We start from the raw sequence: 14,132 nt of genomic DNA, 5'->3' as shown, positions 1-14,132 counted from the left end.
GACTATAAATTTGAGTACCGTATATGTCAAATAGTTAAGAGTATTTGAAGAGATATTATCTTATCTCATGAAAAAATTAGATACCTAATTTCACCGCCAAGAAAAGTTTAGGTACCTAATTGCACACAAATGCCAATATTAGGTACCAAAAGTTATATTTACCGTAGTTATTTTCTCAAAACTAAAAACCAAAAATAAGATTTTTTTTGTTCAAAATAAGGATTGCCTTATCACAAAAAAGGGACACGTGTTTGTTTGCTAAGAGATTTCGCTCAATCGCTAATTACTGCACACGAAAAAACGACATGGTGTAATGGATAAAACGACATTGAGCTTCAGTAAATAACACTGTTTGGAACACCATTTCGCCCACAGCTCCTGCTTGCTTCCTTTTGCTTCTTCAGCAGAGCGACACAAACGAAGAATAAAAGAAATATATAAGAAAATTTTAAAAGTATAATAAAAAATTATGGCGTTTGGCGCCAAGAAGTTGGGCCGTGCGGTAGCCGGTATTGGTGGGAACGGCGTGGGCCAGATTTTGGCCGCCATGGCCGCGGCGCTCTTGATTCGTTTGTTATCGGGGCCCGACACAGCTATCTCCCCGGAAGATGAAACATCCGATGAAAACAGCGAGGACGTCAATGGAGATGGAGATGATGCTCCGCCGTCAGCTGGAAAAGTTTTTCCGGTCACTATAACATGGAGGAACATAAACTGTTCTCTCTCAGATAAACGCTCGAAATCAGTAAGTAAATAGTAGTAACAAATTTCCTGTGTTTTTTTAATTCTTTTATTATTATTGCATTTGCATGATTTCTGAGGAAATGCAAGGAAAATGAAAACATATTTGAGCTTAGAATTGAAATTGAAAGTGGTAGGATTTCTTGTCTTTTAAATCTAAAAGATATTTATTTTATGATAGGTTCGGTTTCTGCTTAAAAATGTGAGTGGAGAGGCAAAACCTGGAAGATTACTCGCCATAATGGGGCCATCAGGATCAGGAAAAACCACTCTCTTAAACGTTTTGGCAGGTCAGATTTTGGCATCGCCGCGGTTGCAGTTGTCAGGTCTTTTGGAGTTCAATGGGAAGCCTAGTTCAAATAAAGCTTACAAGTAACGACATTATTAACTTTGAAATCATTTGTAGTGTACTTTATATCTGAATTTGATGGCATCTATAAGACTGTTTCTGGTTCTTGTAGATTTGCTTATGTTCGACAGGAGGATCTTTTCTTCTCACAGTTGACAGTTCGAGAAACATTATCTCTTGCTGCAGAACTTCAACTTCCAGAGATATCTTCTGTTGAAGAGAGAGATGAATATGTGAACAAGCTTTTACTTAAACTAGGCTTGGTAAGAATAACTTGATTTCCATATGCTGGAGATATATGAACTTGTTGGGCTTGGAAACAGATTACTTTTACCGTCTTAGCTGACGTTTGCTTTACAAATAGTGATATATAAATTCGGTGCTCGGCTGGAAAGTATTTGCTACACTACTACCATATATAACAAATTGTATGATCTTTGCTTTTGGGTTAATACAAAAGATGTAAGAAAGAGGATTGCTCAATTTATACTCGATTATCTATCATTAACATTTTTATCCTGGTATTGATCTTCTTTCTGGGTGTTCTTTTTTTTCATTCTCCAAAAGGTCAGCTCTGCTGATTCAATTATTGGTGATGCCAAAGTTCGTGGGATCAGTGGTGGTGAAAAGAAACGCTTGTCATTAGGTTGTGAACTGATTGCAAGCCCATCTGTCATATTTGCTGATGAGCCCACAACTGGTATGCACGATTTAGCATAATTTAATTATTCTTGTAAGATTGCTCTTGAGAACTCATTTTTTTCCTGTTACATTTGATCTCACTACTTCTAAGTGGTCTTTCAATGCTTAACATGAACCATCCATCATGATTATGTCAATACTTGACTAACGATTTGCTATCCTCTGGTATGTCAGACACCTGAGGTGCAAAGGAAAAGAATGTAGCTAAGAGTAATCATTTTCAGAAGTTCTTCATAAATTATCTACCATTTATACGAAAGTGGATGAATAAGAGAAAATCCGATTTTACATATTACATATCATGCCATGCCCAAATCAATTAGTTATAATCTTTATTGTAGAACAACAAAATAAAAAAGAATAATTTATTGATAGAGCAGATATTCAGGGTTTGTCTGTGAGGGTTGATCTCAGTCTTTCTAGGTAACCTAGTAATGCTTCATTAAAATCCATCTATCATGATAATATCTATGGTTGATCAATTGCCTTCTCTGTACTTCATGATTTTTTATATGTTAGGCACCTAACAAGTATTGATAAAGCGTGTGTGAGGAGCGAAGTACAAAATGTAGCAAAGAATTATACATTTCTATGACGTCCTTCACAGAATTTGTGCCATTTGTAGCTCGCAAACAAAACAAAATTTAAATTCACAAATAATTTTATGCTATGTCCAAATCAATCAGTTAAACCTTTCTCATAGAACATCAATATAAATGAATGTCTTGCTTCTGGAGCAGGTATCTAGGGTTTGCCTTTGAGGATTAATCATCATTATAAAACAAGAAAGTACTTTTAAAATGTCAGATGGTCCTGTTTTGTTAAGAGATTTCAGGTAAATACATTGGACATGATTTCAGAAAGAAGCTCAAACTGCAACTTTGAATTGGCTAAGTAACATTCTTAAGCACATTGGAAGTTAAAATGAAATGTTTATTATTTGAATTGTATGCATGCTTAATCAGAGATCAGCTACTGTAACAGAGAGGGGTGACTGGTGCTTATATACTCTCTAGCTGTACATTTGACAAATTAAGGCTGGGTAATCCTTAACTACCTGTATAGTGGGACATGAGGCAGTATTTAGATGCAAGTGATAGATATAGAAAACCTCCACAACGAGTGTTGCATGAAGATTTGAATCGTAGTCTTGTAGTCCATGGATAGAGTACAGATAAGAGCATAAGTTATGCAGAAACTGCATAAGCAGTCATTTTTGTACTCATGGTATAATATCTTATGCGTTGGTAATCTAATGATTACAAACTGAACTGTATAATGGATTGATTAAGAGAGGACCTTTTAGCTGGCACCTGAAACATAATTCGGTGTAAAAGTGTGCCTTTACTATTTGGTATAGTTTCTTGCTAGCTTAAGTTCTCTGCTTTGTCTACCTAGGAATGACCACAACTGCCCATCCAGATAGGTTTTGGTTATCCATATATTAGGTTAAGCAGAGTATATTTTTTTTTTCTCGTCCCTGCTGGAATTTGTGTATGGTCATTAATATCTTTGCCAGACTTGACTTTAATCTTCCAATTTCTTCTGTTGCATTCAGGACTTGATGCTTTCCAAGCTGAGCAAGTAATGGAAACACTCCGCCTACTTGCACAAGATGGTCATACTGTAATTTGCTCAATACATCAACCTAGAGGTTCTGTGTATGACAAATTTGATGACATCGTGTTGCTAACAGAGGGCGCACTTGTTTATGCTGGCCCTGCACATGATCAGCCACTGGAATACTTCTCCAGATTTGGGTTGTAATCAAACTTGGCTCCTGTTTATTACGGAATGCACTGCCTGCCTGCATACCATGGTTCTTTGTTTAGTTTTAAATATTTTTATACGGATTGAGTGATTTTTATTGACTGTGACTTGTGATTGGAAGGTGCCTGCCAAAACCTGGGACATGTAATACCTTTGATTTAAAAATATTTAACCTCTAAAAGGTTCATGGTTGGATTTAGGATGAAAATTATCCATTGAGTTTTCTTGCTAGGGATCCTGATTAGCATCGATATACTTGTACGCTGGATGAAGTTTCTAATGTAACACTAGCACTCGCATTATGCTTGAAATATAGCTGCATGTTTCCGCATCTGTCTTCTTAAAACTTGGTATTACAGGGAAAAAGATAATATTGCTATTGCCTCATCATTTACCATTATGTTGTTAATGTGTGATACTGATGCATTGCTTTGTGCGTTATCTTGTGAACTCACTATGTTTTTTCATTTTGTTTAGGAAAGCGGATGATCTACACATATTCTTCACACACATCATATATATATTATTGTTTCATTGATTTCATGTTTGAAATACTTTTGAGGATCATGAACTGGTTATTTTCTTCTGCTTTTCTTTGCTTTAATAAATAATTAACTGTTTTTCAAGCTCTGTTTCTAGATGAAATTATCTAACAACAATGTACCAGAATCTGAAATTATGAGACTTATGCTTGAATATTTGGTTAATCAACAGGTACCAGTGCCCAGATCATGCAAATCCTGCTGAATTTTTGGCTGATCTTATATCCATTGACTACAGTTCTGCTGATAGTGTCTACTCTTCTCAGAAAAGAATTGATGCTCTTGTTGAAGCATTCTCAACACAGTCATCAGCAGTTCTTTATGCTACTTCACTTACAGGAAAGACTGTTCCTAGGCATGGCATGAAGTTCAGCAGGAAAATTACTGCTAAGAGGAAAGGGGGTTGGTGGAAACAGTTCTGGTTGCTTCTAAAACGTGCATGGATGCAAGTTGGTTTTTCTACTATTTAGTATAAATTTTATGCCTGTTTAATTTTTATTGTTATCTTTACGGTTTAAAGACATGATAGAATATAAGAACAATCTCTCCTTTCCATTCTTTGGTTTGATTAAGAAATTCTGGTAATCCATCTTTCTGATATTTAACTGCTTCATTTTACCCACTCTGGCTAAGCATTAATCCAGTTAATTTCTATTTAACCGGCATCCAATGCTTTATTCCTTCCCTGAAGCTAGAGTAAGAATGAAAAGAGAGCCAATAAAATCATTGTAATTTGTAACATGTTAGTCTTCTTATGTGAGTTTTTTTTTAATACAAAGCTTGCTAATTTCTTTGTTTCTTTTGCATTGGGTGGCTGTGTGTGTACCTGTACCAGTACATGTATTCAAGAATGGTCCTAACTTTTCTTTTTTATCGATTGACAAAATGGTTAACCAGGCTTCTCGTGATGGACCAACAAATAAAGTTAGAGCTAGAATGTCAATTGCGTCAGCTATAATATTTGGGTCTGTTTTCTGGAGAATGGGAAGATCTCAAACGTCCATACAAGACAGAATGGGGTTGCTTCAGGTATGAAACCTCGGTTTCCTTGAAATTCTTCTTGCTTTTTTGAGTTAAAATTGCAACCATGCAATTTTTGCAGTATATGAAGTCTCTTTGATCCTACTTTAGTCTCTGACTCATGACTTCTGTAAGAAAGTGGACCGAAATTAATAGTTCAAGTGTTTTTTGTGTGGGAGGTTGGTGGAGGGGAATTAGGTGAGTGTGGAAGGTATTGTGGAGGATTTTTCTTTTTGACCATACCATAAATTGTTGCACCTGATAAATGGAAATGAACCATTGGGATTCTGTACCCTGAATCAAAAGGGTTTTTAGGTTTTTACGATTCTCAGATTATGGATATATTAATGTTTTTCTTTAACTCCGGTGGGTAGTTCATCTAATGAAAAAACTGGCTAATTTCAAACTTTTGCTGGTGTTGCCTCGGGAATTTCATCCTCTCCTTGTGGTGCCGTACCTCAAAGGCCCTCATGAGACCACACTAACTCCAACCAATTAAACATGCCCCTTCCGAAAATTGATTCTTTGTTGTTCAACAAAGTATATGGTGTTTCCATGTCCAAAAGGCAGCATATTCAATTATCTATGATTCTTGAAGAGCAACTGGTCTGGAGCAATCAATGATATATATGTGATTCTTAAGTGAAATAGGTATTAAAATTCCTTAACACTGTTGGTAATCATATGCCATGTGTCAGGTTACTGCAATAAACACAGCAATGGCAGCTCTCACAAAGACTGTGGGTGTATTTCCCAAGGAACGTGCAATTGTAGACAGGGAGCGTGCTAAGGGATCTTATGCATTGGGACCCTATCTTCTTTCCAAATTGATAGCTGAGATACCTGTGGGAGCTGCATTTCCTCTAATGTTTGGGACTTTGCTGTATCCCATGGCTGGCCTTCATCCAACCTTGTCCAGGTCTTTTTCATAGTCTTCCATAATGAAGCTCTTTATATTATGGGTAAACTACAGCCATAGTTACCAACTATGGGTAAGTTTCTCGTTAACTAATTGATAGGAATATGATGTGGCTGTTTATAAAATTGGTATAATAATAGATTTAGCCCATAACCTTTAGGAACAAATTGTTACGCTGTGTTAAGTTTAAGGGCGAAATCTAGTATTATACCAATTTTATAAACAGCCAAATCATCTTCCCGTCAATTAGTTAACTGCTAGTGACAAGAAAAGAGAAACGATTAGTTGAGTGACCAATTAAGAACATTTTATGGTAGGGTAACAAAAAAGAAACTTACACATAGTCAGTGAACATGAGTGTAGTTTACCCTTATATTATTTACACTAGACATAAATATGTTGCACGAAATCTACAAATGTCATGTTTTGTTAAATAATTGCTTACCATTTGCCTCCTTTTTAAGAACCTGAAGAAAAACACAGAAACAATTATTGTTAGTATTTTTGTCAATGTGCATAAAAAACACAGATTTTGGTTTATGATTCTCAAGCTTGAAATATATGACAAAACCAAGGCACTAAGATCAATAGTTAGGTGATAATTCGGTTAGTTCTATCATGGTGATTTGGTGAACTGACCTTGAAGTTTGACTTTTTAGATTTGGAAAGTTCTGTGAAATTGTGACTGTGGAGTCTTTTGCTGCATCTGCAATGGGTCTGACTGTAGGGGCCATGGTCCCAACAACTGAAGCAGCAATGGCCTTGGGACCCTCTCTTATGACGGTCTTCATCGTGTTTGGAGGGTATTACGTAAATGCAGATAATACACCAATTATCTTCCGTTGGATTCCCCGTGCTTCCCTGATAAGATGGTAAATACATTAGTACTAAGATCTGATATTTGATGATGACCAAAACCATAGTTGCTTGTGCTTTTTGGAAGATAAGTCGCATCTTCGTTTACACGCTTTCAGGGCCTTTCAAGGGCTTTGTGTCAATGAATTTACCGGTCTTAAATTTGACCGCCAGCATTCCTTCGACATTCAGGCAGGAGAACAGGTATTTGGAGAGCATATTTCCCTCTATTTGAATTTCAAGTTGAAATTGAAAGAAGACTGCCTGGCATAGACCAACACAAAACTATGAAAATGAATGTTCTTCTGAGAATGAGAAAATTAACATTATTAATATCGAATCTGTGTTCCGGTGTATGTAACCGAAGTTAGCATGATGAGTAGGCAGGTTCTTTACTACAGTGTAGAACAACTGATATTATTAAATGATGTTCAAACAATAACTGACCTCCTAGTTCTTAGGTTGATTAGAATAAATTAATATGCAAAGAAAGCGACAAAAGTACATGCTTTCCGCCAATTGGGGAATGTGGTTAGCATTTAGTACTAGGAATAACTTGTACTTATAGGAGGGCTAATCTAGATGGCATAATTGGTGTTAAGCAGTCTCATGGACTTTCCTTTTAGCCAAATGGTGTCTACAATAAGATTTTTCAGTTCTTGTTAAGCATTCGCATGAGGCTTTCCTCGTAGTCATTTCTAGTCTATGGTAAGATATTCTTTTTCTCGCTTGATGCAGGCACTCGAGCGATACTCCCTGGGAGGAACTCCTATCAGCGATACAATTATTGCTCAAATTAGAATTTTGTTGTTTTGGTATAGCACCACTTACATCCTCCTTGAGAAAAACAAACCGAAATACCTGCAGCTTAAGGAGCCTGCATCTCAGCAACTCGAACCAAAGCTAAAGCTTGAACCTTTATTAGAAACCGACCAACCTCGTCCAATCAAACAAGATGAACAAAACGAGCAAGTTGAATCACCTCCAGTTTACCAAATCGAACCATTCGTCCTAGAAGGTTTGTAAAAATTTAGGCCTTAATGATGATGTTATAAGAAGTGCTACTATTTATTGATTTATGTCATACAGGTGCTTAGTAAAGGAGATAGCATTGCAATAAAGGAGGGTCTCATGCATTTTCTATGCTACATTTTACATCAATGGTGTATTTTTCCATGTAAAATAGATCTTCCGTAACGGATCTTTATGACATCCATATGAACCATATCTGCTACAGTTACAGACATCTTTGACATCTTTTGTCTAATGAATGGTTAAGACCGGGAACATCTGGTTTTCCTAATCCATAATGCTATGTTAATTTTTCGCTTGCAAATGCCTAACATAACGATTATAAAATTAACGATGTGTTAAAAATGAAAAACTTTGTCGGTTTAATTCGTCGGTCGTTTTGGTGACTCAATGTGGCATTCCTGGATCCGACAGCCATCTCGGGTCGGGTTTAAGGTGTTCAATTTTGAGATTAAAATATAATGTTTTAAAGTTTATGAGTTAATTTAAAGTAGGATCACATTCAGTAGACCGAATTAACTCTTTTTGGGCCTTACAGTAGACCGAATTAACTCTTTTCGGCCTATTTAGTGGACTGATTCAAGCTTAATGAATAGCATGTGAGTCAATGTCTGTCTTGTGGTACTGCTTCTACCAAGGAATGCTATTTGACTCAGTTGGGCTTGGTAGGGTCTAGACTCGAACTTACATACACAAATAGTCTTTAAATATTATTAAAAATTCAAAAATAGGAGTAATCACATTTGGTCGGTTGTAATATGAGTAATCATATTGGTCGGTTGCTTAAACTGTCATCTTTGTTTCCTCGTAATTTTTTAGAACATGAATTTTGAATCAACTAGAAGCGCTCACATGCTTTCTCTAGATTTTCTTTCTCTTTCGCTCTAAGTAGGATTATGATTAAATTTATAATTTAATAAATTTATTAAACTGTTATTCATTATAAATTATTAAATAGTGATAGATTTGGATAAATTTAAGAATTATTTAATAATATTTTAATAAATTTAAGAGTTAAATGCATCATTCATCCCTAATCTATGATTCTCATTTTAAATTAGTCATTAAACTTTTAAATATTTCAATTTCATCATTAAACTATGATTATCATTCTAAATTAATCCTCACACTTTGAACATTTCATTTTCATCCCTAAACTATGATCTTCATTCTAAATTGGTCTCTAAACTTTTTGAATATTTCAATTTTATCCTAAATTATATGTATACTAATCACATCTCTTGATAATAAAATCATTAGGCCAAGTTATATTATTATATGTTTGAAAAATAAAATAAAATTTAGGTTAAACTATTGTTGAAATGGATTGCATATTTGGATGAATTTGGAGATGAAATTGGAAGATCTAAAAGTTTAGGACTAATTTAGATTGAGATTCATAGTTTGGGATGAAATTGGAATGTTCAAAAGTCCAAGGACTAATTTAGAATGGGATTTATAGTTTTAGGATGAAATTGAAATGTTTAAAAGTTTAAGGACTAATTTGAAATGAGGGTCATAGTTTGGGGACATATGATAAAATTATCTCTAAATTTAATTATTCTTTTATAATAATTTAATAAAATTTAATTATCATTTTATAATTATTAAAAAAATTGATGATCATTTTATAAATTTTTAAAATTCTAAAGACTAAGTTTATTTCAACATGATTTAATGAGTATATATATAAATGGATGTCCCTTGTTCCCATATGTAATGGGGTAAGGAGGAGGTAAGATAGTAGGCTGCCCCCAATACTAGGTTGAGAGCAGCTTCCGTAGGAGACCTCCAAATTATGAAATGCCCTCCATGGGACTCGATCCCACGACCTCAAGGTTAAGAACCTTGTGCTCTACCAACTGAGCTGGATGGTCATTTAATGAGTATATATATAGTTTACCCATTATTATATAACTACCAAATCACGCGGTGCAATCTCCCCGCCATCTACTCCCAGGCTAAAGTGCAATACCACGTAAATTCCTAGTTTTTATTACAGAATCTTCCAAGTAAAATTACGTAATATTCTCGGAAAAAAACACAACTTTCCGGGAAAATCAATATCGTAAATTCCACGCTCTTGTCTCAAGAACGGCCATATCTTCTTCTACAAATACTCCATCTTCACAAATCCATTGCCCCATTCATTTTATCAATCATTCATTCGACAGATATATTCACATCCAAAAAAGAAAACGAAACATGGAAGCAACAGTCAGCTCTCTTCGTAAATCCTCAACTTCATCTCTTCTTCCGCCACGTCCGTTCCCCGGTAATCCGACATACCGGAGAACGGAATTCAAAAGACCAAAAACGGTAAACGTAAAAGCATGAGCGTCGAAACGGTCTGAGCCGCACAGTCACGATTTCGACGGGAAGTCAGTGGACGAGAGTATGATCGTGTTGAGAAAGCGGATTCAGGAGATGAAGACGGCGGAGAAGAGTGACGGGCCGTCGCCGCATTGGACGGAGTGGGAGAAAGAATACAAGAGGGAGAAGTACGACCTGGATGTTTGTGAAGCGATTGGGAATTTGCAAACGAAACTGATGGAGACGAGGCCTGCCGTTGCTTTGGGGATGGGGGTTCTTCTTCTGTTTAGCTTGCCCACTTCAATGTCTGCAGCTTTGTTTCATGTATTGCCTAATTGGCTAGGATGAGTTTTTTTTTTATAACCACCGATTTTCATTCTGATTGTAGAGGTGAGAATGACTCTTCCAATAATTTGTTTCATTCATAATCGTCAGGATTCGAACTCCTGACTTTACTTAAGGGATATAACGTCTCATCTCACTAAACCAACCGATTATTGGTTGACTAGGATGAGTTTTACGACAGTTTAAATTTGATATATTTATCTATCAAAAAGACATTTACTTATGTTGATTAATACAAAATTACTTTGTATAGACGAACTAAACGATTTTGATATTAAAATAATAATAATTATTTTCTGAGGTTTAAGTTTAGAGTACTATGAATACTAAACGTGTGAGTGTTCAATGTCAATGTTTTTAATATTTAATTAAAAATTAAATTAATTTTAATGTATTTTGATCTTTAATATTTCATTTTAAGATAAAAGATTTTAATGTTTAACTAAATAATTATTTTAACTCTTATTCTCTTTTTAAAGCATTTTGACACTTAAAATTTTATTTTTATTTTAGAATAAAAATATTTCTATTTTAAAATATTTACTTACTAATAATTTTCATCACAATAGAGATTTTTTTTGTCCAAATAAAATAGTAATGATCAAAACAATCGAAAAAAGAATGGTTGTCAGGAACGTAGCCATTAATTTAGTTCAAGGATAAAGTATAATTAACAATAAAAAAAATAGAAGAGTTGTTTTATTAAGTTCTCGACTATTAAAATTTATAAAATAATCATTCGACTATAGAAAGTTATTTTATTGAGTTCATTAATTATTAAAAGTTATAAATGGTCAATCGGCTATTTATTATGTTCCAAATTCATCTTTTTCTGTTAAAAATTTGATGCATTTTGAGCCGAAAGTAACCTCATGTTTGTGATATGATAAAATATGATCTTAAAATCTCAAACAACTATCATATTTCAACCATAATGTTAACGTTTAGTTCATATGACCATCAATCTTTTAACAAAAAAGGACAAATTTAGAATATAATGAATAACCGTGTGTTAATTTTGCAACTTATTAATAATCGAGCGACTCAATAAAGCAACACTCTGTAATCAGAGGACTATTTTGTAACTTTTAATAACCAACATACTAATTAAATAACTCCCTATAATCAAGGGATCATTTTTATATTTTACCCTAAAAACTTTGAGTTAATAAAATCGAAAAGTCATATTTTATGATTTAACTTTTAAATTTTTTATGAATTGATTATTTTTATTAATCTAGGAAGATTAAAGTCGTATCATCTATTTTAAAAATCAATTATTTAATAATAAATGTTCAAATATCTTATATGATGCTCGAGTATAAAATCTCTAAAGATATCTTTTAATAAAGAAAGTAACTTAATTGGTGTGCACGAATTGAAAATGTAAAATCCTACTAGGTTTTTATGGTGATTCCAAGCTCACCGGCAACAATAACGGTAGTAGCCATATCAAGAAACATCCCATGTTCAACAACACCAGCAATCCTCAGAATAGCATCGCTCGCCACCCTCAGATCCCCCATCTCTTTCTCCAAATACAAATCCACGATGTAATTCCCATTATCACTCACAAATGCCTCCCCTTTACAATCCTTCCTCAGCCGAGCAACGCAACCGGAATCCTCCAACACGTCCCGGAGTTTATTTGCGGTGAATTTCCAGCAAAACGGGACCACTTCCACCGGCATGGCTAAACCACTGCCGCCCAAATGCTTAACCAGTTTGGATTCATCGACGATGCACACGAATTTCTTGCAAGCTCCTTCCACCATTTTTTCTCTTAGAAGCGACCCGCCACGGCCTTTGATGAGGTTGAGATGCGGGTCGACTTCGTCGGCGCCGTCGATGGCTAAATCGACGGTGGGGTGGTTGTCGAGATCCGAGAGCGGGATGCCTAACGAGAGAGCTTGTTCTTGTGTCTGCTTTGAAGTGGGTATCCCCACTATGTTTTTGAGCTTGCCTTGACGGAGCAACTCGCCGATTCGATCCACGGCGTGTTTGGCTGTTGAACCGGTGCCGAGACCCAGGATCATGCCGGATTCGACGTACTCGACGGCTTTGTAGGCGGCGATTTTCTTCAACTCGTCTTGGGTTAGGATGACGGGTGGTGATAGAGGCGGCGGCATGGCCAGAACCTCCATTGACGAAGCTTTCTCAGACCAAGCAATTGCCATTTTTTTTGTGGTTTAATGAGTAATGAAGAAAGAATAAAGAAGAACAAAAACAGAGCAGAGGAAGCGGAATTGTTTGGTTCTATGGAAAATGGAATGGGCAGTGATTGGTTCTTATAAAGTCGCGCCATATCATCCCATTTTTTCTATTAAAAATTCCATCTTGATTCTTATTTTTATTTGATAATAAATATTTAAATATTTTATAATCATTATGGTTTAAATTCGAGATTTTTAGAAAAAATAATTACCCTTTTAATTAATGATATTTAGGGATGGTAACGGGTCGGATTTGACCTGGGTATTGATCTCTGTCCCCATTTAAAAAATTTGTATATGTCCCCGCTTAAAAAACCGTGGGAATTTAAACGGGATCCCCATCGGGTAATCGGGGAAAATCACAGAGAAACGGGTACCCCGTTTAGCATAAACGGGTATCAGGTCGGGTATATATATATTTAAATTAAATATATAAATATTATATATATTTTTTAATTTAAATTTAATTTATTAATATTATATATATATATATATAATTATTTTTAATATTTATCGGCCCAACTATTGGGTCGGGTAATCGGGGCGGGGATTACCAAACCCGTCCCCGTTTAGCATAAACGGTTTTTCCCCGTCCCCGTCCCCGTTTATCATCCTCAAACCGACCCGTTTAATTCGGTTTTCAGTTTTCTCCGTCGGGTTCGAATTTTTTTACCATCTCTACTGATATCATTTTGTTCGTATAAAGAAATTGATCATTTAAATATATTTAATTTTAGAGTAAAATACACATTAATTATCTAACTTATCAATTTTTTTTCTGTTTTAGTACCTAAATTTTTAATTTTTTTAAAATCGTACCTAACATTTAATTTTTATTTTATTTTAATACCCACCATTAAAAATTAACGCTTTTAGTACATAAAATATCAGTTTTATTCCGTTTTAGTACCTAAACTTTCAACTTTTTTTTAAAACATATCGTTAAATTTTGAATAGAGATATTAAAATGAAATAAAAATTAAATTTTAGATATGATTTAAAAAGAAAAACTAAAAAATTAGATACTAAAACATATCAAAACTAATAATTTAATTACTAAATATATCATTCACCCTTAATTTTATATCATTTTATATATCATACGGATGATGAATATAATAAAGCTTTTATTATATTATTGAGAAAAGAATGAATGGCGGGGTAATGTTGAAATGGAGTCGGGCATCGATGAAGATACGCAACTTGAACGGTCCATAAACAAAGTAAGATATTTTTTCAATTTTATAAGGCTAAGCAAAGGTAGATGGGCATCTATCTTATTGGGAAGCTCAACAATGAAAAAGAATAGCTATGAACTTGGAACTCGGAAT

At 34.7% G+C, this 14,132-nt stretch overlaps 2 protein-coding genes across 2 annotated transcripts; one reads left to right on the top strand and one right to left on the bottom strand.

Moving 5' to 3' along the window:
- Nucleotides 1-341: 341 nt before the first annotated feature.
- On the top strand, nucleotides 342-8,095 carry LOC120145534 (ABC transporter G family member 7). The gene is made up of 12 exons (XM_039159360.1): nucleotides 342-745; nucleotides 923-1,113; nucleotides 1,203-1,353; nucleotides 1,658-1,790; nucleotides 3,351-3,552; nucleotides 4,277-4,553; nucleotides 5,002-5,133; nucleotides 5,823-6,043; nucleotides 6,703-6,915; nucleotides 7,018-7,102; nucleotides 7,637-7,916; nucleotides 7,988-8,095. Exons 1-12 carry the CDS (start codon nucleotides 470-472, stop codon nucleotides 7,993-7,995), a joined length of 2,169 nt encoding a protein of 722 aa, XP_039015291.1. The 5' UTR covers nucleotides 342-469; the 3' UTR covers nucleotides 7,996-8,095.
- A 3,871-nt stretch (nucleotides 8,096-11,966) lies between these two features.
- On the bottom strand, nucleotides 11,967-12,829 carry LOC120144970 (probable ribose-5-phosphate isomerase 2). Its single transcript, XM_039158893.1, has one exon. The coding sequence runs from the start codon at nucleotides 12,763-12,765 to the stop codon at nucleotides 11,986-11,988; it is 780 nt and encodes a 259-aa protein (XP_039014824.1). The 5' UTR covers nucleotides 12,766-12,829; the 3' UTR covers nucleotides 11,967-11,985.
- Between the last annotated feature and the right edge of the window lie 1,303 nt (nucleotides 12,830-14,132).

Source organism: Hibiscus syriacus, unplaced genomic scaffold (genome assembly GCF_006381635.1).
Source record: "Hibiscus syriacus cultivar Baekdansim isolate YM2019G1 unplaced genomic scaffold, ASM638163v2 tig00110893_pilon, whole genome shotgun sequence".
Lineage (NCBI taxonomy): Eukaryota > Viridiplantae > Streptophyta > Magnoliopsida > Malvales > Malvaceae > Hibiscus > Hibiscus syriacus.
The sequence above is the reverse complement of the archived record's forward strand: the minus strand, read 5'-3'. Positions and strand labels throughout refer to the sequence as shown.